Source organism: Python bivittatus, unplaced genomic scaffold (genome assembly GCF_059951505.1).
Source record: "Python bivittatus isolate LINGU-HERP-01145 unplaced genomic scaffold, Pbiv_v1 ctg000980_np1212, whole genome shotgun sequence".
Classification (NCBI taxonomy): domain Eukaryota; kingdom Metazoa; phylum Chordata; class Lepidosauria; order Squamata; family Pythonidae; genus Python; species Python bivittatus.
This window is the reverse complement of record NW_028277125.1, coordinates 6,245,887-6,264,892: the sequence shown is the minus strand read 5'-3', so window position 1 is coordinate 6,264,892 and position 19,006 is coordinate 6,245,887. Positions and strand designations below refer to the sequence as shown.

General features: G+C 47.7%; 2 protein-coding genes across 6 annotated transcripts in view; one reads left to right on the top strand and one right to left on the bottom strand.

The window, feature by feature from the left end:
* Positions 1 to 1,811: 1,811 nt before the first annotated feature.
* Positions 1,812 to 12,738, top strand: ALG3 (ALG3 alpha-1,3- mannosyltransferase). The gene is made up of 9 exons (XM_088132448.1): positions 1,812 to 2,051; positions 4,081 to 4,180; positions 4,756 to 4,903; positions 5,766 to 5,926; positions 6,869 to 6,989; positions 8,415 to 8,620; positions 9,928 to 10,005; positions 10,133 to 10,276; positions 11,840 to 12,738. The coding sequence occupies exons 1-9, from the start codon at positions 1,859 to 1,861 to the stop codon at positions 12,000 to 12,002; spliced, it is 1,314 nt and encodes a 437-aa protein (XP_087988574.1). The 5' UTR covers positions 1,812 to 1,858; the 3' UTR covers positions 12,003 to 12,738.
* Positions 12,739 to 13,927: 1,189 nt separating this feature from the next.
* Positions 13,928 to 19,006, bottom strand: part of VWA5B2 (von Willebrand factor A domain containing 5B2) — a 57,813-nt gene continuing 52,734 nt past the window's right edge. For 4 of the 5 annotated variants that reach the window (XM_088132444.1, XM_088132443.1, XM_088132445.1 and 1 more), the window contains 4 exons: positions 16,878 to 16,943; positions 16,388 to 16,454; positions 14,929 to 15,037; positions 13,928 to 14,638 (listed from right to left, as the gene is read on the bottom strand). In XM_088132444.1, the coding sequence (XP_087988570.1) occupies positions 13,976 to 14,638; positions 14,929 to 15,037; positions 16,388 to 16,454; positions 16,878 to 16,943 (905 nt within the window). In that variant the 3' untranslated portion in view covers positions 13,928 to 13,975. The remainder of the gene's footprint in view (positions 14,639 to 14,928; positions 15,038 to 16,387; positions 16,455 to 16,877; positions 16,944 to 19,006) is intronic. The other variant, XM_088132446.1, reaches the window with a different exon arrangement.

Genomic DNA, 19,006 nt, shown 5'->3' with positions numbered 1-19,006 from the left:
AGTGAGGGTAAAAGCGCTCCCCCCGGAAACGCGTCCTTGGAGCGTTTGGGTCCCTGTGAGCTGCTGACCCTTTTTTGCGGGCGCTTCCTCTTTCGGGTCCCGAGAGTTGGGGGTCCTCAGGAGAGAGAGAACCGTACGGCAGCAGCGTGTTGCGAGAAGGGTCATCCCAGGACTCAAAAACTTCTCCCCCAACTTGGAGGTCCTTCCCCCAAAGCAGAGTTCCTCAACCTTGGCAGCTTGAAGATGCGTGGACTTCAACTCCCAGATTTCCCCGGCCAGATGTGTGGACTTCAACTCCCAGAATTCTGGGAGTTGAAGCCCACACATCTTCAAGCTGCCCAGGTTGAGGAACACTGCCCCAAAGGATTCCCCCAAGAGTCCTTCCCCCCAACCTGGGCCTCAGTTTGCCTGGCTTCCGGCAAGGCAGCGCTCAGAGGTGGGCTCCGGAGCTCGGTTTGGAAAGGGGGCAGCCCGGAGGGCAGGCTTGCTGTGGAATCTTTTCGTGGTGGTGCGTGGCTCTGTGGCTGCGTTTTGGGCTTGCCCCCCGTGCCTAACCCTGGTCATCGAATGGGCCCGCTTCTGGGTTTGTACTGTAGCTTGAGCCCTAAATTAACCTACGAAGCTAGGAATTCTCAGCCGAAGGATGAGGAAAACTTAAAAGTCAGCATGAGCCACACTGTGCGTGACCTGGTTGTGTCGTGTGAAGCGGTTCTTGCCTTTCAGGCTGACCAGGACTCTGGACTGCCCTTCTTCCAGATCAGGGGCATACCTGGAATCGCAGAAAACCTAAAGCACGCCTCGGCCTGGTGCTATTTTGCCGAACGGAAGGACCTCAGTTATTGGCTGGGTTCGCACCACCTGCTTCACCTGGTGACCGAGCTGACCCGTTTTCTGAGTTGATGCTGCACGTTGATCCATAAACTCATCCAACGTGATGCTGGCACAGGCTGTTGAAGCTGTAAAAGACTAGGAAAGGTTAATACCGGTTGAGCTTAGTATGTCGTGGATGAAGACTTCTTTAAAAAGTGAAAACATGGAATAAAAGTGTAGGCACTTCCTTTCTGGGTTAAACCTCTTGCAAATGTTAATAAAAACTAAAACATACATAATGGGATAAGTTTCCATAGGGAGCAGGAGCTTGTGTGTGTGTGTGTGTGTGATGGTGTTGGGAAGGAAGATAATAAAACTTCAGGTCAGAGGGAGTGCTAATTATTTATCAGTGACTAAATACAGGCCCTTTCTTGAGTCAGATGTCCTTTGTTCCAAGGAAACAGCACAGCATTATGCATCTGCCATGAGGATTTATTTCCCTTCATTTTCATTGTTGTTACTTTACTGGAATAAAGTTTGGTCTTAACTTCATAGTAAGTTGTTCCAACAATCTGATACGGTTGCAAATACAGACAAAATCAGGCACGTTCTTTACACCTTGCCTCGCCATGGATTCAGCTCTTGGCAGCCTTGGCAGGGCCCTGGGAAGTTAATAGAGGTGAGGGCTTGGATGGGAGGCCACCAGGAGAGCCCAGGGTTCCCAGCATCCTGGGGGAAGGCAAGGGGAAACACTCTGCGTGTTCTTGCAAAGGAAACTGCACCTCCAGGAGCAGTATTTGCAAACACCCGACTTAGAGGGCAGCGCTGAGCTGGCCTTGTTTGATCTCTACCTGGACGGGAGACCACCGGGAAAGCCCGGAGCTGCGCAGCCCTGGGGAGCCGGCGCCTCCCCCGCCCCTTCTCAACTCCGTCGAGAAGAGGACGGGCCTTGGGGGGGGCATTTCCGCGCCCGGAACTGCTGGCGCCGGGCGAGGCCGGCCGGGGAGCGCTTTGCCGGTGGCGCCGGCGGGCGGGCTGGACGAGGGCGATGGCGCCGGCGCTCGGGCCGCGGAGGAAGGGGGCGGCGGAGCCAGGGCACCCGCTCCTGCCCCGGGGCCTGCGCCGGGCCTGGCAGGAGAAGCACCTGGTGCTCTTCGAGCCGCGCTTCACCCCGCTGGTGGCCGCCTGCCTCTGCTTGGCCGAAGTGGGGGTCAACCTCTGGGTCATCCGGAGGGTGGCATGTGAGTCGCCGCGGCGCTGCCCCTCCTGGGCCGCCCGGTGGGGTCGGACTCCAGCTCCCGTAGCCCGTGCAGGCTGCGTAACGCGGGGCCTGGCCAGACCCCCGGGAGGGCGCCCCGATGGGGGGGGGCGGAAGGGGGGGTGGCCGAGCACAGGCGGGGCCTGGAGGGTACTTGGGGCGGTGCTAAGTCTTGAGGACTAGCGTCTTGGTGAGTGAGGGGAGGGAGGATTTCCCTAGGGTGGGTGGGCCGGCGGGCGAGGGGCACCAAGAATAGAATCGGAGCCGTGCAGGGGTATCTTTTGCTGCCCCGGAGCCTAAGCCGCCGTGCCCTCATCCCCTCTGGATGCCCCTCATCCAGCTTGGCGGCGGTCCCGGCATCTGACAGGGATTGCGTAGATTTAACAAGGCACGCTTGGAAGAAATATTTCCTCTTCCCTCTCTGTAATCTTGAAGAAAGAAGGGAAGAATCTCTCCATCTCGTTCTTCAGTCTGATCAGGCATTGATTGCCTCCTTGTTTCTTTTTCTATTAAACTAAGTAGCTGGAAACCGAATCTTGTAAAGAAGTTGTATGTCTTCCTAGGATTGCAGGCTGTGTGAGGGATACCCAGGGAAACGGACATTCAGATGTTATGTGTCTTGAAGCCTGAACCAATTCTTAGGAGGGTTCCCCCCCCCCCCCCCGCTTTTTGGCCATTCACACAAGCAGTCACTGTTAGCTTGACTGCTAGAGGAAAAAGTCCTTAACAGTTAAGAACAGTTTGGCAGTGAACCCGTTCCCCAGAGAGGTGGGGGATTTCTCTTCTGTGGGCAGAGACTGGTCAGCCATCAGTCCAAGTTGCTTTAATTTAAATTCTCTCACTGAGCAAGTGTGTGTGTGCATATGTGTGTACTTGACAGCCTCAGTGGCCCTTTCCAGCCCTTGTGTTTCTATAATTCTAGGTCAGTAGATCAAGCAGATGCTTTTGCACATATGCTAAACTTAGTATTCACATTAGGCATTTTTGTAGCATAGCATGTGTGTGCAAACCTAACTTTTATTAGTTCGCCATTATCATATCAGTCCTGAAAACAGCTTAATCCAGTAACCAGGTTAAGTGTTGGTGAATGTAGCCAATAGCTTTCTGATGTCAGTGGAGATGTGAGTTCATCTGTTATCTGACTGGCAAACTAATTTCATGTGTGCAGAGGCCATGCAAATTAAGTTTTCAGTTAATTAAAACAGTAGTATCTTAGCACCGTGTACATCAGCATTTTTCAACCTTGGCAACTTTAAGATGTGTGGACTTCAACTCCCAGAATTTCCTAGCCAGCATAATGGCTGGGGAATTCTGGGAGTTGAACTTCACACATCTTAAAATTGCCAACATTGAAAAACAGCGTTTTACATGAAACCACACTCCATTCCTATTAAACTAGTAGCGTTCTGCGGTCAGAATGCCTTATTAGAAACATTCTGACCTTGAATTTGGCTTTTCCAATGGCAAAGCAAAAGCTGGAATAGTCCTTTGCAAGGTTGAAATGCTTCCAGTAAGACCTCTGAACCCTTCCAGTGAGACTGGAAAGCGGCTTTCAGCGTCAGGATGTTCCTAGGTTGAAGTATTTTGCACACCTCTAGGGAACTGCGCATTGTATGTTGAACACAAGTACATGTTCCATCATATCAAAATTGTTGGTTGTCTGTCAATTTATTTAGGAAATGTTAGGTTAGGAGTCAAATCCAGCAACAATGACTTTTGCTAAAAAGTTATAGAGAAAAATATGAAACACTAGGAAAATATCCATTACCTGTCCTCATGGCTACTGAAAACTAGTCCAAATAATACTGGGAAGGGTCCTTTCCAAAGTATGATCACGTGGTGTAGCAGGAGAAAATGGTGAGGGGGCCACCAGGCACATTTTGATCACTTGAACTTGACTATGGGATGGTGAGCTCAAGAGAGTAGGCTGTTGGGGCTATTTTAGAGTTCTTTGAGAGCCCAGGCCTTCTGGCAGCTGAACTGATGAGCATCTGTGCATGCTTTCCCCACAGATACTGAGATCGACTGGAAAGCCTACATGGATGAGGTAGAGGGTGTTGTGAACGGGACCCTGGATTACACGCAACTAAAGGGGGACACAGGCCCCCTTGTGTGAGTACCTATGAACTTCCAAGCTTATGGAGGCTGTTGAGAGTATATAATAATAGTAATAATAGTAATTTATTAAACTTGTACACCACTTGACATCCAATGACTCTGGGTGGCCCACAACAATCAAAGAAATTACATTAAAACCAATGAAAGATGGCAAACATGACAGATCGGACGGTGAACAAGGGGTCTTACTCTCCCTTGCTGAATGCCTGGGTGAAGATCCAGGTTTTCACAGCTCTTCTGAACAACAGCAGAATGGGGCGCCATCCGGATCTCAGGGGGGAACCTTGTTCCAGAGGGCAGGCACTGCTACAGAGAAAGTGTGCTTCTGGGGTCCTGAGGGGTGACATTGTTTAATGGAAGGAACCCTGGGTGTGCCAATCCTGCAAGATTGAGTCAGTCGGGCAGATGCTATGGGAGACAGGCAGTCCCTCAAGCAACCAGGCCCTGTGCCATGTATGCCATGAACAGAGGGAGAGCAGGAGTCCTGTCCTTGGAAAAACAAGCATGAACGCCAAGGAGGTTCTCTTTCCTTCCTCTTTCCTTCCCGCTTTCTCTCTCCCACGCTGCAGGTACCCCGCTGGCTTTGTTTATATCTTCATGGGTCTGTATTACGCCACTGGCCGAGGCACCAACATCCGCCTGGCGCAGTACTTCTTTGCCGCCCTGTACCTTGCCACCCTGCTGCTTGTTTTCCGCATCTACAGCCGCACCAACAAGGTCAGGAGCTGTGACGGGATTTCGGGAAGCGCTAAAGAGGATCCATTTTCCTGTTGCAGGCCCACCCCGAGCCCCGAATCCCATGACCCAGGAAGAATGTATATGGCCTAAAAACAAAGGCTTAAAGGGGGGCAGCTTCACTGTGGGGAGAGAGGGTTCTAGGAAGCGTCATGGCTCAGGTCATGAATTATTCATTTTATGGAGCTTGCAGCGTACAAGGCATGCAGCGATTTAGGTAGCAGTAATAAAAAGGACCTTTTTGCTGTCCCAGAGGAAGTCTGGTGTTAAGTAATACTGTGGAATTTGGAAGCTTAGGGTGTGTGTTTTTTCCCCTCCCTGAGTTTTCAAGCCATTATGCTTTTGTGCTGAAGGGTGATACATAAATTCCTGTGTTGGAAAAGAAAGAAGGGCTGTTAACGCATTTTGCAGCTGCTGTTGGCAAGGTCAGGGTCAAGTCTCCTTGTGTTGACTTTGACTCCTGGTGACTACAGGGGACATCCATTTTTGTGGGAGCAATGCATAAGTGGGATTTTTTTTTCAACTTCCAAATCTAAGCTACAGCCCTATGATTTCCGGGTGGCCTCCCATCCAGGGACTAATTAGAGCTCACCACAGTTATTTAAAGAGCAACCTGGTTTAGAGAGGTGCTGCCACCTACTGTGACTTCTGCTGGTGGCTTGTCAAACAAAGAAGCCCCAGGTTGCCCTTCCAGTGGTTGGAAGAAGTGAGGCCTTCTTCGCTCTGCATGGCTCCACGTAGGACAAGAAACAGATGTACCAGGGGGGATATTACCCACCTAGACCTCAGTCCAGGCGGCATCGGTGGGGGTGGGCCTGACTCCTCACTGCTCTCTCTGTGGCAGGTCCCTCCCTACGTGTTCTTCTTCATGTGTTGTGCCTCCTACCGCATCCACTCCATTTTCGTCTTGCGCCTCTTCAATGATCCGGTAGCCATGGCCATCCTTTTCGTGGCTGTCAACCTCTTCCTGGAGGACAGCTGGTCCTGGGGCTGCTTCTGCTTTAGGTGAGCTGCCCTGGGATCCCCTTTGCTGGTGATGGGGAGTGGGGAGGCAAAGCAGTGCCTTGCAGAGGTACCTGCCGGGTGACCTGGCCCATCTCAAGCTTGGAAAGCCTGAGATTCATCCTCCGCAGAACGGCCTTTTGCGTGCTTTCCAGGCTTTCTCCTTCCATGTCAGTCAGGCCATCTGCTTTTCATCGGAGGCTTGTGGTGAAAAAGTTTCACCTCCTAGGCTAGAGAATGGTGGGTAGCCCTAAGAGGGCTTGGCATGCGAACACCTATAACCGTCTGTGTTCCCTTCAATTGTCCAAAGTCCTTTTGTCTGGTGTTGGCTTAACACAACATGTGGACTCTTTGTGGGGGATTATAAGCCAGGGTTTATGCCTTGGTGTGATGAAGATGCCCAGCCCTTCTATCCTAGTCAACGAACTACAGATCAAATGAGACAGGCCTTACCCACACAGGCATGTTTGTTGCTTTTTGAGCATCGTTCATCTCTTCTTTCGGCCTCAGTTCTGCCTGCCTTGAATTCCGTTCATGAGTTAGTCTGGATTCATATCTTATGCTAAGCCATAACTAATTTGGTTTTATCTGTTGTGTAAGCCCAGCCAATTGTGGTTTATTCAACAAAACATACAGGTAGTCCTCACTTATCGACCACAATAGGGACCAGAAAATTGATCATTAAGTGGGACAGTCATTAAATGAGTCACCAAATGACTGGACCCAATTTTACAACCATTTTTACGATGGTCATAAAGCAAATCACTGCAGTCATTAAGCAAATCCAGCTTCCCCATGGACATTTTTTGCTGGAATTCGCTTAATGACTACGTGATTCGCTTAACAACCGTGGTGATTTGCATTACAACCATTGTAAAAAAAGGTCACAAATCATGATCACATGACCTCACCCCCCCACCATACCTCTTTCCTCTTTCCTTCCAGTCTGGCTGTATCTGTGAAAATGAACATTCTCCTCTTTGCGCCGGGTCTCCTTTTCCTCCTCCTCCAGCGCTTTGGCCTGCGAGGTGCCCTTCCAAAGCTTGCGATCTGCGCAGTCCTGCAGGTAAGAAGAGGAGGGGCTGGAGCTCCTGCTGTTTTGCAGCAAGATCGGGTGGTGTGGCTGAGGAGGGCTACCTGTGTTGAAAGACAAATGGCCTGAGTTCGTACCAGGCCACTCTCCGTGTGTGCAAATAGCGTTAGACTGGGGCTTTGATCTCACAACTGTATTCTGACCTGTCTTGCACTACCCAACACTAACCTCCCTCTTTTCCTTTGAGTTGAAGGATTTCATTCAGTTCATCTTGACAGCCGTTTGTATGTGTCAGCTGATTAGATAATTATGCAGAAACAAAATTACATCTCCCTCCCTCCCTCCCTCCCTCCCTCCCTCCCTCCCTCCCTCCCTCCCTCTTTCTTTCTTTCTTTCTTTCTTTCTTTCTTTCTTTCTTTCTTTCTTTCTTTCTTTCTTTCTTTCTTTCCTTCCTTCCTTCCTTCCTTCCTTCCTTCCTTCCTTCCTTCCTTCCTTCCTTCCTTCCTTCTTCCTTTCTTTCTTTCTTTCTTTCTTTCTTTCTTTCTTTCTTCCTTTCTTCCTTTCTTCCTTTCTTCCTTCCTTCCTTCCTTCCTTCCTTCCTTCCTTCCTTCCTTCCTTCCTTCCTTCCTTTCTTTCTTTCTTTCTTTCTTTCTTTCTTTGTCTGGCTAAAATTTTGGGTTGAATTAATGGCAACCCAGGATTCAGTAGTTTCTCTCTTAGATGAGATTCCTTAGCAGTGTTCATAAATAGTGGCCGGGTTTGCACAACTCAGCCACACTTTATCCTAGTGTTTTGTGTGAGCCTAACGTGTGGATTTAGTTCCTGGTTCAGACTGTTGTACAAAACCCACACTGCAATATGTATAAATGACTGTTAGCCAGTTAGGTGAAATATATTTTGCAAACACAGGACTTCGAACCCTGGCAACTTTCCCCAGACTCTCATTCTCTAAAGATCTGGTCTCCAACCCCCCCGAATTCTCAGCAGCAGGCATAGTGGCTGGGAATTCTGGGAGTTGTAGTCCACACATCCAGAGCCACCAGATTGAAGAAGACACGGCTGGGGCTTGACAGTCGGGAGTCCTGTTCTCCCGTGGAGTCTGACAAGTCTTGCGGGCTTAAAAACAACCATAGCTTGGTGTGCACACATGGTTCAGTTAGCCAAGCTCTGCCGAAGGGACCCAGCCTCCTGGGTCTCCCGAATACACCAAACCATCAGTTAGCCACATGGGCGTAACGTGGTTGGCTAGCTTGTGGTTCAGGGTGTGATGGGAAAAGAACTGGTACACAGACCCCTCTAAATAGAGCAAAGTCTGTTGCTGGGCTAGTCTGGCCTGCTCTCGCTCCTTCCCCTCCCTTTCTCCACATGTTGTTAAGCCTCCCAGCGCTTGGGAGTCAAGATGCTAGCTTGCTATGTGATTCTGGGCAAGACGGTTGCGAGCTTGTGCGTCTCTTGCAGATCGCCCTGGGCTTGCCTTTCCTGATGGAGAACCCCGTGGGATATGTGGCCCGTTCCTTTGATTTGGGTCGCCAGTTCCTCTTCAAGTGGACCGTGAATTGGCGGTTCTTGCCCGAAGAGGTTTTCCAACACCGGGCTTTTCACCTGGCGCTGTTGACCCTCCACTTAACGGTCCTGGCGCTCTTTGCACTAAACAGGTGGCACAGGTGAGAGGCGGCAGTCCTGGGGATTCCCCCAGGCCCGACATTGATGGGAGTGGTTTTTATTTTCTACCACCCTGCTAGAGAGACACAGAAAGATATTTTTGTTGTATTTGCTGCTATTTTCCTCAGAGAGGGAGAGAGCGGAAAACAAGAATTTTTCTCAGTCTCATGATGGTCATAAGTATCCCACTTTTCCTCTAGAGCTCAAGGTGGTATGCAGGTCTCCCCCCTCTTATTTTTCCACCTTCTGGGGTTGGCTGGGCTGAGAGAGAATAATTGGCCCCAAGTTACTTGGTGAGCTTCTGTGACTGGGATGATAAAAACAACTGTAGCACACCCCAAATCCGCCACAATTTTAACTTGCCTTATGCTTTTAATTATCTAGTTCTGTGGCTTAGCCTTCTACTTCGAGATGGACTCTTTTTTTTTTTTATTTCCTGTTCCTGTGCGGTCGGCCAAGGTTTCTCACCCTGGCCACAAGATGATACCCTAATGTGATGAGGCCAGGATCATCTTGCCCTGGGAGTTTAGAACCGGATCAGAGTCCTCTGCTCAAATCCTATTTAATCCTGAAACTCCACCATAAGAATAGGGTTGACTTAATCAGAATGAAAGGCTCTATGGAGAGTGAAAGTGGCATTCTGCCTCCCGCATGGACCATGTAGACAGCTTATATACAAAAAACGAAGATAACTGTCTTGCCTTATACTTGCTCTTGACCTCCGGATTACACTTTGGAAGTGTAACTGTTATGGGTAGCTGTGAATCTACCATCCATTGTTAATCAAGCCCTCATCAAGCTTTCTCTCATCCCAGCCTATACCCATGCTTGTTAACAGGTGAGATTAAAAGTTAAGATGTATCTAAGACTGATGGCAATTTGTTGCATAAGCTTACAGTGCAGTTAACTTCCTTTCCACGTTGAGGGGAAGCACAGTGAGCTAAGACGGTCAGGAGGAATTGCCAATTTTTTTTTCCAGAGCTCAAATAGGATATGGACTAATAAGGGCAAAACTGAACTCTTGCTTTTCTTGGAAATGGTTTCTTGCCATTGCCTTCTTCCAGGCTTTGCAGTCTAGCCTGTAGTCTTGGGCTGGACCACCTGCCCTGTGTGCCCACTTCCAACTCTGTGGATTCCGCATACATGCAAAGCTGGATTTGTCTTCATGTATAAGGTCAGCAGTGTTGGAACAAAGGTGGACGTCACCCCAGAAACTCACGTATAGATGGGGCTAATCGAGCAGTCCTGGCTGAAGCTCCACCATGAAACTGCCCCATTTTTTTCACTGATCGTAACAATTCCCCTGCAGATCTGATGAAAACATCTTGTACCTGTTAAAGGACCCGGCTAAGAGGAAGAACCATCCAGAACCCCTTTCAGCAAATCATATCCTTTTGCTTTCTGGGTCTGAAAGATGTTGTGGGAAGAGCTGATCATCAGCAGTTAGGGCATTGCCCAGCATCCATCTCAGAGTTGTTTTGCACTGTGCAACTTTTCCTTAACCGAAGGCCACAAGTCGTTTTTACTCTCTTCACTTCTAACTTCATTGGAATTTGCTTCAGCCGCTCCTTGCATTACCAGTTCTATGTGTGGTATTTCCATACTCTGCCCTACCTGCTCTGGTGCATGCCGCCCAAGAAGCTTGCCCACCTACTAAAGTATGTACCTCCATGGGCCATGTGGGGTAGGGATACAAGCCAAGGATCCTTGTCACATTTCAGAGCCTCTTCACGTGTGCCAGCATTGCACTTGTTCTCTCCATACTGTGAAGCTTGTGTGCTAGGTGGAGAGAATTTGTTGCTGTTTTCAGTAGGAGTGTGTGTGTGTGTCTGTGTGTGTGCGCGCGCGCATCAGCAGTTATCTGGCCACTGAGGTTCCTGAGCCACTGCTTCACTGCCTCCAGAAGAAGGGGGTACTTGGATTTATCTGTCACTTTTTTGAGATAAATGGAGGGTCATTTTTCTCCCCTAATGGTAGTTTAAGGTTGCTAAACACACAGACACACCCATCAACCTGATGTCTGAATTATAAGTAAAACATCAAAATTGACTTTGGGGAGTGAGGAAGAGATGACTAATGTGTTAAAATAGTACCAGCCAGCCAAATCCAATATAATCTTGTAGGAGGGAAAAAATAGCATTGAACAAAATTAAATTTAATATCAGATGCCTTACAGTAACTAAGGCAGCTTTTACCAGAAGCTTAAAGTAGAAATGTTAAAAAAACATGAAACTGATTGGTGCAGAATCAGTACTATTGTACCATTTAAGTTAGATCTGGATAACCCCCCAGTTTAGGAAGGTTTCCTTAAGTTTTCATGGGCTGGAATCCATTTTATCAGACGCATGGCTTGTTTTTCTTTAAGTTTCGGGTGTTTCACCAAATGGGAGAGAGGATTCTAAGGAGTGAGGATCGAAAGAAAATGATACCTAGAAAATGAAGTGATGCTAATCTCATTTAAAGGCATTAAAAAGTTAAAATGTTCATAATTAAGACATTAACGATGCATATTCATGCTCTACCTCAGGGTTCCTCAACCTCAGCAACTTTAAGACGGGTGGATTTCAACTCCCAGAATTCCCCAGCCAGCATGGCTGGCTGGGGAATTCTGGGAGTTGAAGTCCACCCGTCTTAAAGTTGCTGAGGTTGAGGAACCCTGCTCTACCTGACCAATGTGAACTCAGCCATTTGGTTTGTTAATTGTTAGTGTGTGGTATCATCCTAGCCACAAAGTTGTAGAAAATGATCCTTCATTTAACCTACTTGAATAGCGACCAATTGAAGCAGGTGTAAAGGATGAGGCCTGGGGGAAGAGGAGTGGGCAGCCCAAGATTCCAGGTTGCTAGTGGCCACCTACCTGCTTGTCCAAAATTGGTTGCCCTGCTCCTACCATTTTGAGGCAGGAAAACACAAAGAACTTATAATATATATCCTAAAATAAGCTTAACGTGGGAGGGGAAGGGAGGAGGGAAGAAAGGCCCTTTGTATGCATGTGACAGTCTGGGACACATCATTTCCCCCCAAATATCAACTTTGCTTCCAGGTCACCAAGTGAAAGTTCATCCTTTCTCTAGAATTCATCTGTCATGCATTTATGTATTTTTACCACAGCGGGGAATAATAGGAAAACTCCTCCCTTTCCTGTTAGCAGGCATGTCACATTTTTTAGTGGTTTCTGCCAAAAGCTAAGCCACGGTTTTCTTCTCTTGGTCTTGCCTCAGGGTGCTTATTCTAGGTTTAATCGAGCTCTCATGGAACACGTATCCCTCAACCGTTTACAGTTCAGCTTCTCTCCATGTGTGTCATGGAATCATCCTTCTGCAGCTGTGGTGTGGGACAATGTCTTCTCAGGAGGAGAAGCAGCAGTTGAAAAAGGCGGAATGAAAATGAATCAGAATAGGGACAATATAATCTGGACAAATTGGACATTGCTGAGGACAACCGATGAGGGCTGTTCACAAACCTTCCTGGTGCCTGATGCTCAGGGTGAGACGCTGCCTTCTCTTTGCTGTGGTTAAAGGGTGATACAGAATGGGAGTCAGCAGAGTTTATCTTCACATCAAAGATAATGTGGAATATCTTCAATAAAGGACAGTAATGGTTGGACACGAGGCTTCATGCGGCTGCAATTTATGCATTGTCACAGGATGTGACATCCTACAAAGTCAGTGTTTTTGGAAATTGGATTTCCAGGCTTTTTAAGGTGGATCAAACACTATTGCCGTGAGTTGTGTCAAGTTGGGGGCAAGATTTTTTTAATATGCCCAGTGACAAATCATTCCCTCTAGTAGTACTCAGCAGCTAACAGGTTAATGCTCAGGGTAGGGCTGCTGAGAAATGGGGAAGTGCAGGAATGACTTGAAAATCCCCAGTGTTTGTATACGTATGTAACGTACATAAAGCTGCTTTTTCCTAGAATGCCACAGCGCAAGGACAATAGAAGATGCTCAGAATATGGGCAGGTTTGGGGGCTGGGAATAGAATGAAGTATCCATTGGTTGGCTGGCACCCTCAGCAGAAGCTCCAACCTTTTGTTATGGACCTGACTAGTATTGCTGTCTTCCATGTTTGCATTGTTGCTTTTAAAAAGATTTTCAAAACTAAATTTCTTAAACAGTCATACTGAGATGACTTCAGTGGCTTATTTTGCTAGTATAATCTAGTTTCAGAATTTGACTACAGGTAGTCCTTGTTTAATGACTGCAGTTGGTTCCGACAACTTGGTTGTTAAGTGAAATGGTCACTAAGTGAACACGTGAGAGACACACTGCAAAGATTGCTGGTTGCTGCCCTCTCATTCAGATAGTTTTCTTGTACAGTGTCCTGTGCCTGACTCATTCCCCCCCCTTTTTTTTTGCCCCCTTACAGGAGGGAGAGATTACTTAAACAAGCTCTCTCTTCCTAAGCTGCTTGTCTCCAGATTACAGGGCTTCCCCAAAAAGGGCTAAGGGCAAGTTAACAAGCTGAGCTCTGTGACCTTAAATACTATAGTTGATTAAAACCCTCTGGCCAGCTAGAGATGGTGCTTGAAACTGACCAGACCTTGATCAGTTTCACACTGAAGGCATTTGTTGTCATAAAGGTGCACATTGGTTGGAAAATGAATTTTTTATTACCATTTATTACTTTCATATTTGCGAATTTATTTGAGGCAGTTACTAAACAAGGACTACCTGGTTTGTAATATGAAATTATTTGATGTTTATGACACTGTGTCCTGATCAGGAAACTAAACAGATACAGGACCGGCTCATGAAGTACTAGAGCCCACCAGGAAGAATCCTGGCATCCTTCTTTGGGTGCTGTTGAGAGTTGGATGAAAGCCCAGAAGATGTGCAGTTATCAGCAGGAGCAAGATGTGGTGAATTGGGTCAGTGATTTGGCTCAGCATGGGGGCTCTCCTATTTTCTCTGAAGGCCAAGGGTAAAAATATCTGTTCACATGTGTACTTACAAATTTCTTGCACTCAACAAATTTTTCACGCTGGGCTGACTGCTAAAAAGATTTTGTGGCTCATTCCAGAGTGATGCTTTTGATCATGCTTGTTAGATCTATAGATACTGTATACCAACTCTTCTGTTCAAAATCACACAACGGGCAGATTGTCAAGAGTGGACAATTTTTCTGTTAAGTAACCCTAACCCTCTCCTCCTCCCTAAAAACAAGGGATTATACCTTTACCTTTAGTAAAGCGGCACACTGAATGGGATTAGAGAATAGCCTTGATTTTTTTGAAGCTGTCCACCATCAGCAAAATAATACCATATCCCCAGCCTGAGAAAGAATATCCTGAGCAATACAGGCTCTGGATCCATTCGCTTTATTGGCCTCATAAAACTGAAAGCCTCGCCTGCTCGTCACACGTTATTTGGGTTGTAGCACAACATGTTCAGCTTGATGTTCTCGTCCCAGTGGCGAAGCAGCAGGAAGAGTTGGCGTGCTGCTGCTTTCAGGGCGGCCACGTCCACGCCTTCTGGCAGCTGCTGCCCACGCAGCCAGGCGTCCGCTTTGGCTGCCAGCAGCTCCCATTCCACAAAAAAGCCAGCACAGCGGTGCTCCAGCCAGGCTAACGCCACAGCTGTGGCCCAACTTGTGCTCTCTAAGTCTCCCTCCTCTGCCTCCAAACCCGCCTCCTGCAGGCTGATGCTCCCCTCGGAAGCATCTGGCGAATGGTCGCAGGCGTCTGTTTCAGAGCCCCTGCCGCTGTCTGCCTGTGCCCACACGGCAGCGCTCAGGACTTCTGAGCACGTGCTGGGCGAGCATGGGGAGTCCGGCTCCGTCACCCCCTCCTTGCTTGTCCTGACTCCCTCTTCGTCAGCTTCTGGGGAAGGCTGGTGTGCTGGTGGCTTTGGGCCACTCTTGGTGATCAGAGCCCAGGGAGAGGTGCTGGAGGCAGGGCTCAGGCTGGCACGGTGGGAGGGATAGGGGGAGGCCCGGCATAAGCGGTCCAGGGGGATCTGGACAGCTTCTGAGAAGGTCTCGCTCAGGTGGAACATGCCTGGGGCTTGCTGCAGCTGCACCTGTTGGGAAGTTGGAGGTGTATTTCAGCTTCCTTTTGAATTAGGTCACGAGCCTTTAGGGCGCTCTCCTTTAATTCCAGCAACTTCGCCTAGCCCAGTTTTCTATGGATCATCCCTGGATTCCCAAGAGGGATAAGCAACCCCAAAGCCTTGTTCCCGTTGACTACCATGCTGGGAAGGCAAGACTTGTAGGGTTGAGTCGCGAGCCACAGTCTAGCAGAAAAGGCAGGGCATGCTTGGCTGATACAGCCCCTCCTTAACAGGCATGCTGGGGGGGAGAGAGGTCTTACCAGCGGGAGGTAGTCATGGATGGCGTTGTCGCACGAGGACAGCTCACTTTCTGGGCTCAGGCACTGTGGGCGTAATGCTAAACCTTGGCGCCTCCGCTGGCCACCAAATCTGCAGAGACAAAAGCCTTCTGGGTAAAATCCTTGATCAGGCCACCGTGGAACTGTAGTCCCCCTTCTTGCCCAACCTGCTTGTTGTAAGGTAGCCTTCTCTTTCTTACAGTGGCCAGCCAACACGGCCAATCCATGAAAGCCCGTCCTGGCCCCCCAGCTATCTGTGCCAACCAGCAATAACTAGGCTGGATCATGGCTCTGCCACCTTTCTGAGGCTGTCCTGGGTTAGTTGACTCAGAATGAACTAAGCAGAGGGAAAGCTCTTTTGGCCTTTCCCTGTTTGGAGCTGTATGCTTTCGAGGATATTCCCAGCCCAGGGTGCTTTGTAATATCAACCTTTGGAAGTTTTCTAGTCCTCATTAGGTTACAAACAGCACTGCAAAATCTCAAAAGCTGGGAGAGGGGCATTCACGTTTCCAACCGTCAGGGCTTGCAGTTGGTTTCTTCTTCATCGCTGTTTAAGGAATAGGCACAGGTCCGCACTCTTGACGGCATCATGCCACCTTTCTGTGCCAGGCTGTAACTTCCATTATCCCCAGCCAGTGGAGATTCTGAAGGAGGACTGAAGTACTTCTAGAGGGCATTGTTTGGTAAAGATTTGTTTCCCTCTGCTATGCTTAAAAAAAAAACAATTACTCTAGATTACTGACATCCTATGAATTCTATTCATCTGGACACCTTTTTTCCCCTTTTCAGGTTGCTTCTACCTGAAAATGTACTTCCTTTACTGCAGTGTTTCTCAACCTTGGGAACTTTAAGATGTGTGGACTTCAGCTCTGAGAATTCCCTAGCCAGCATGGCTGGCTGGGGAATTCTGGGAGCTGAAGTCCACACATCTTAAAGTTCCCAAGGTTGAGAAACCCTGCTTTGTTGTGCCTTTCGTTTTCTTAATTCTGCATTCCTTTCCTTGCTGTCATTTTTTATGAGTTCTCCGCTTTAGCGAGGGCACTTTCATCCAGCACTGAATGTTCTAGCAGTGCTAAAATATTTAAGGAGTAAGAGGGAGTGCTCAGAATTAATTCATCTGAGAAAACATCAGCCCTTCAAAGTCAGCCTTCCTCAACTTAGTGCTTTCCAGATGGGTTCGTCTTCAGCTCGCAGAATCTCCCAGCACCGTGTTCAACGGTTGCAGCAAGAGGACTCCAAGCCGAAGAAGGCTGATGAAAGTGGATGCTAACGCTGCCAACGCTTAGAAACTGCAAGGATGGGGGCTGGTGTCACACAGTCTTCATGGGCAGAATTGTTCCAGGGTCAATCAAAGAATGATCTTTGTGCCAACCAACTCTTTGCCCCAACCACGCTCACCCCAGTGAGTCCTCTACTGGAGAGGTAGCTTTGAAAGAGTCACCTGTGGCCTAGGAAGCTCTCCACTGACTTCAGGGAGCCCTCAGAAACAGAAGGACTGCAGCTGGATCCTATGGAGTGAGAGAGAGAGAGAGACTCATGAGGGCTGGGAAACCGGTAAAGAACCCCCAAGCACAGCCATTTGGTCTCAGTGTTGCTCTAGGTATCCCATGATTGATTTGGTTTTGCTCTTGGGTCATCCCTTGCTGTGGGTAAACCAAAATGCAGTGCTGCATGTGAATTGGGCTGTGATCTTCCTCAATAAACCCTGGTTAAAATGAACCTGGCTTAGCATGACTTGGGAAACCCAGCCTGGTGTTCTTCTTCTGTTTTACAAAAGCAGAGTAATTTCCCCAAGGCCAGATGATAGACACGGAGGTCATCATCTTGTGTTTTTTTTTTCTTGACACACAAGTTTGAAACCTTAATATAGCCCTGGACATGGATTACCAGACCTTTCTTGTTTCCTAGACTCCATTGTGAGTGAGGCTTACCAGGACAGCTTGGCCTGGCTTGGGTGGCTGAAGAAACACTGACTGGTGAAGGAGGAATCTCTTGTTCTAGGAAGCAAAGAAAGGGCAGGTGTTAAGTGGGTGTAACTTGCCAAAATACTGGATGCTCTCAGGACATTCTAATATTCGTGTATTAGAAAGCTTTCAGACAACCGTGAAATGTAAGAAAGTTGAGACAGACTCTTGCTGAATATAAGACCGGAAGGAAGTGCCTGGAAATCAGAAGTGAAACTGCATCAAACTCAAGGAGGTTCAAGGAGCATCAAGCATGGTAGAGATAGGCTGAGGTTGATATACAGAGACATGTGAAAGGACCTTCTTCCAAAAAAGCAGAACCAAAATGATTTCTTAAAAAAAGAATAAGCTAGGCCAGGGGTTCTCAAAGTGTGGGGGTCCCTGAGACCCTTTCAAGGGGTCCACAAAGTCAAATATTTTAAAAATTCTCAGGTTTAATTTCTAATATTGTAAATATCAACAGATACAACCCACATAAACCAAAGGTCTTTGGGGTCCTCAATCATCTTTAAGAATGTAAAGGGATCTGAGACCAACCTATTTGAGAACCGCTGAGCTAGGCTAAATGGGAAATTGAGTAGCTTGTGGCTAAGCACTTTTGGTTGTGTGTGTGTGAGGGGGAATCCAACTATTTTCTTAGCATATGGTATTATCTAGACCAGTGTTTCTCAAGCATGGCTGGCTGGGGAATTCTGGGAATTGAAGTCCACACATCTTAAAGTTGCCAAGGTTGAGAAACACTGATCTAGACCAATAAGCTACATGATTTGGGCACAGCATGTTATGTGAACCTGACAACAGTGGCTTACTAACATGGTTTAGGCTTAAATAGGCTGTGTGAACCCAGCAAACACGTTGCATTGTTGCAGAGAGCCAAGATAGCAAAAGGTTATACTGCAGGTTGCTTTCCGTGCAGACAGGACCACAACTGCAAACCTGACCACCTCACCCAACGTTCCCAGCTATAATCCCTTGCAGTTTCCTAGCACGTGTGCTGCTACAGTACGTGCAGTTGCTGGGAAGCCTAGCTATTTCTTGCTTCTGGGAGTATAAATAGGAGCAATATAGAAATGGACTTTTTTCGAAAGTTAACTATGGCAGCAGGAGGCTGTAAAACGTGATCAAGACATAACGCTGGAGGTGATGTGCTCCCTCTAAGCTTTTTGCTGGGGGAGGGCAGGAAAAGGAAGATTTTTAGCAGACAAAAGGGCTTGCAGAAAAACTGCTAATAATAGTAAAAGAAATGTTGCGCAGTAAAGCTGGAAAATAAATCAACATTTAAAAGGAGGGGGTAGCCATTTTCAATTTAGCTACCCAAGGGTGTTGGGTTATAACTCCCGCATTACCAGGCCAGCATGTCCACCTAATCAAAAAAGGCTGTTCTGTAGGGATACAATTTACAAAAGTTGCACAGGAACCCAGAACAACAGACATAAGTTTGAGGTACACATCCCTCCCCAGCTTCTCAATGTTCTTTTGAAGAACCTACCCCCTCGATTTGGGTTCCTGCCCCCTCCCTCTGTTGATGTGCACTCACTGGCTGGGTTCACGCAACATGCTTAACCAAGTCAGGCAGATCTAGCCCATGCATTTGTATATGTTAAGCTTGATTAAGATGAACACAGTTAGTGGGGGGGGGGGTTGGTGTGGCTTAGCGTGCTGAGCAAACCTACCCCATCTATTTAATTTATTATGTACTGCATTAGGTGAATCTAAAAAATGAATTAATTCAGAAATCAGTCAATATGGGAACACAACCACACTCAGGTATTGTCCATTAGCTGGGGTGACTACTAACCTTTCTAGTTCTTATTAAGACAGAGAGATTGGACTCACTCATTGTACTAAGCCAGAGGTGGGTAACCTTTTGGTAGAAAGGCAGTGATGAAAACTGAGTGCTGTTTGAGTTGGGGTGGGGGTACAGTTTTCATGGTTTCCTGCTTTTACATAGTGAGTAAGAACAGATTTTCAGCAATTAGGAATCAGAAGTGGATCAGGGAGCCACAAAGAAGGTGACTGGTAAGCCATAGTTTGCTTGGTTATGGTTTACTGAAAGCTACAATGTTTTTGTATTCTGTGTTTGGCTGGACTCTCAT

What these genes read in the sequence shown, in the direction of transcription:
- ALG3 (XM_088132448.1), top strand. Translation starts at nt 1,859, where the DNA reads ATGGCGCCGGCGCTCGGGCCGCGGAGGAAGGGGGCGGCGGAGCCAGGG. An exon ending in GGTCATCCGGAGGGTGGCAT is followed by an intron (nt 2,052 to 4,080) that starts GTGAGTCGCCGC and finishes CTTTCCCCACAG; the next exon opens with ATACTGAGATCGACTGGAAA. An exon ending in GCACTAAACAGGTGGCACAG is followed by an intron (nt 8,621 to 9,927) that starts GTGAGAGGCGGC and finishes ATTCCCCTGCAG; the next exon opens with ATCTGATGAAAACATCTTGT.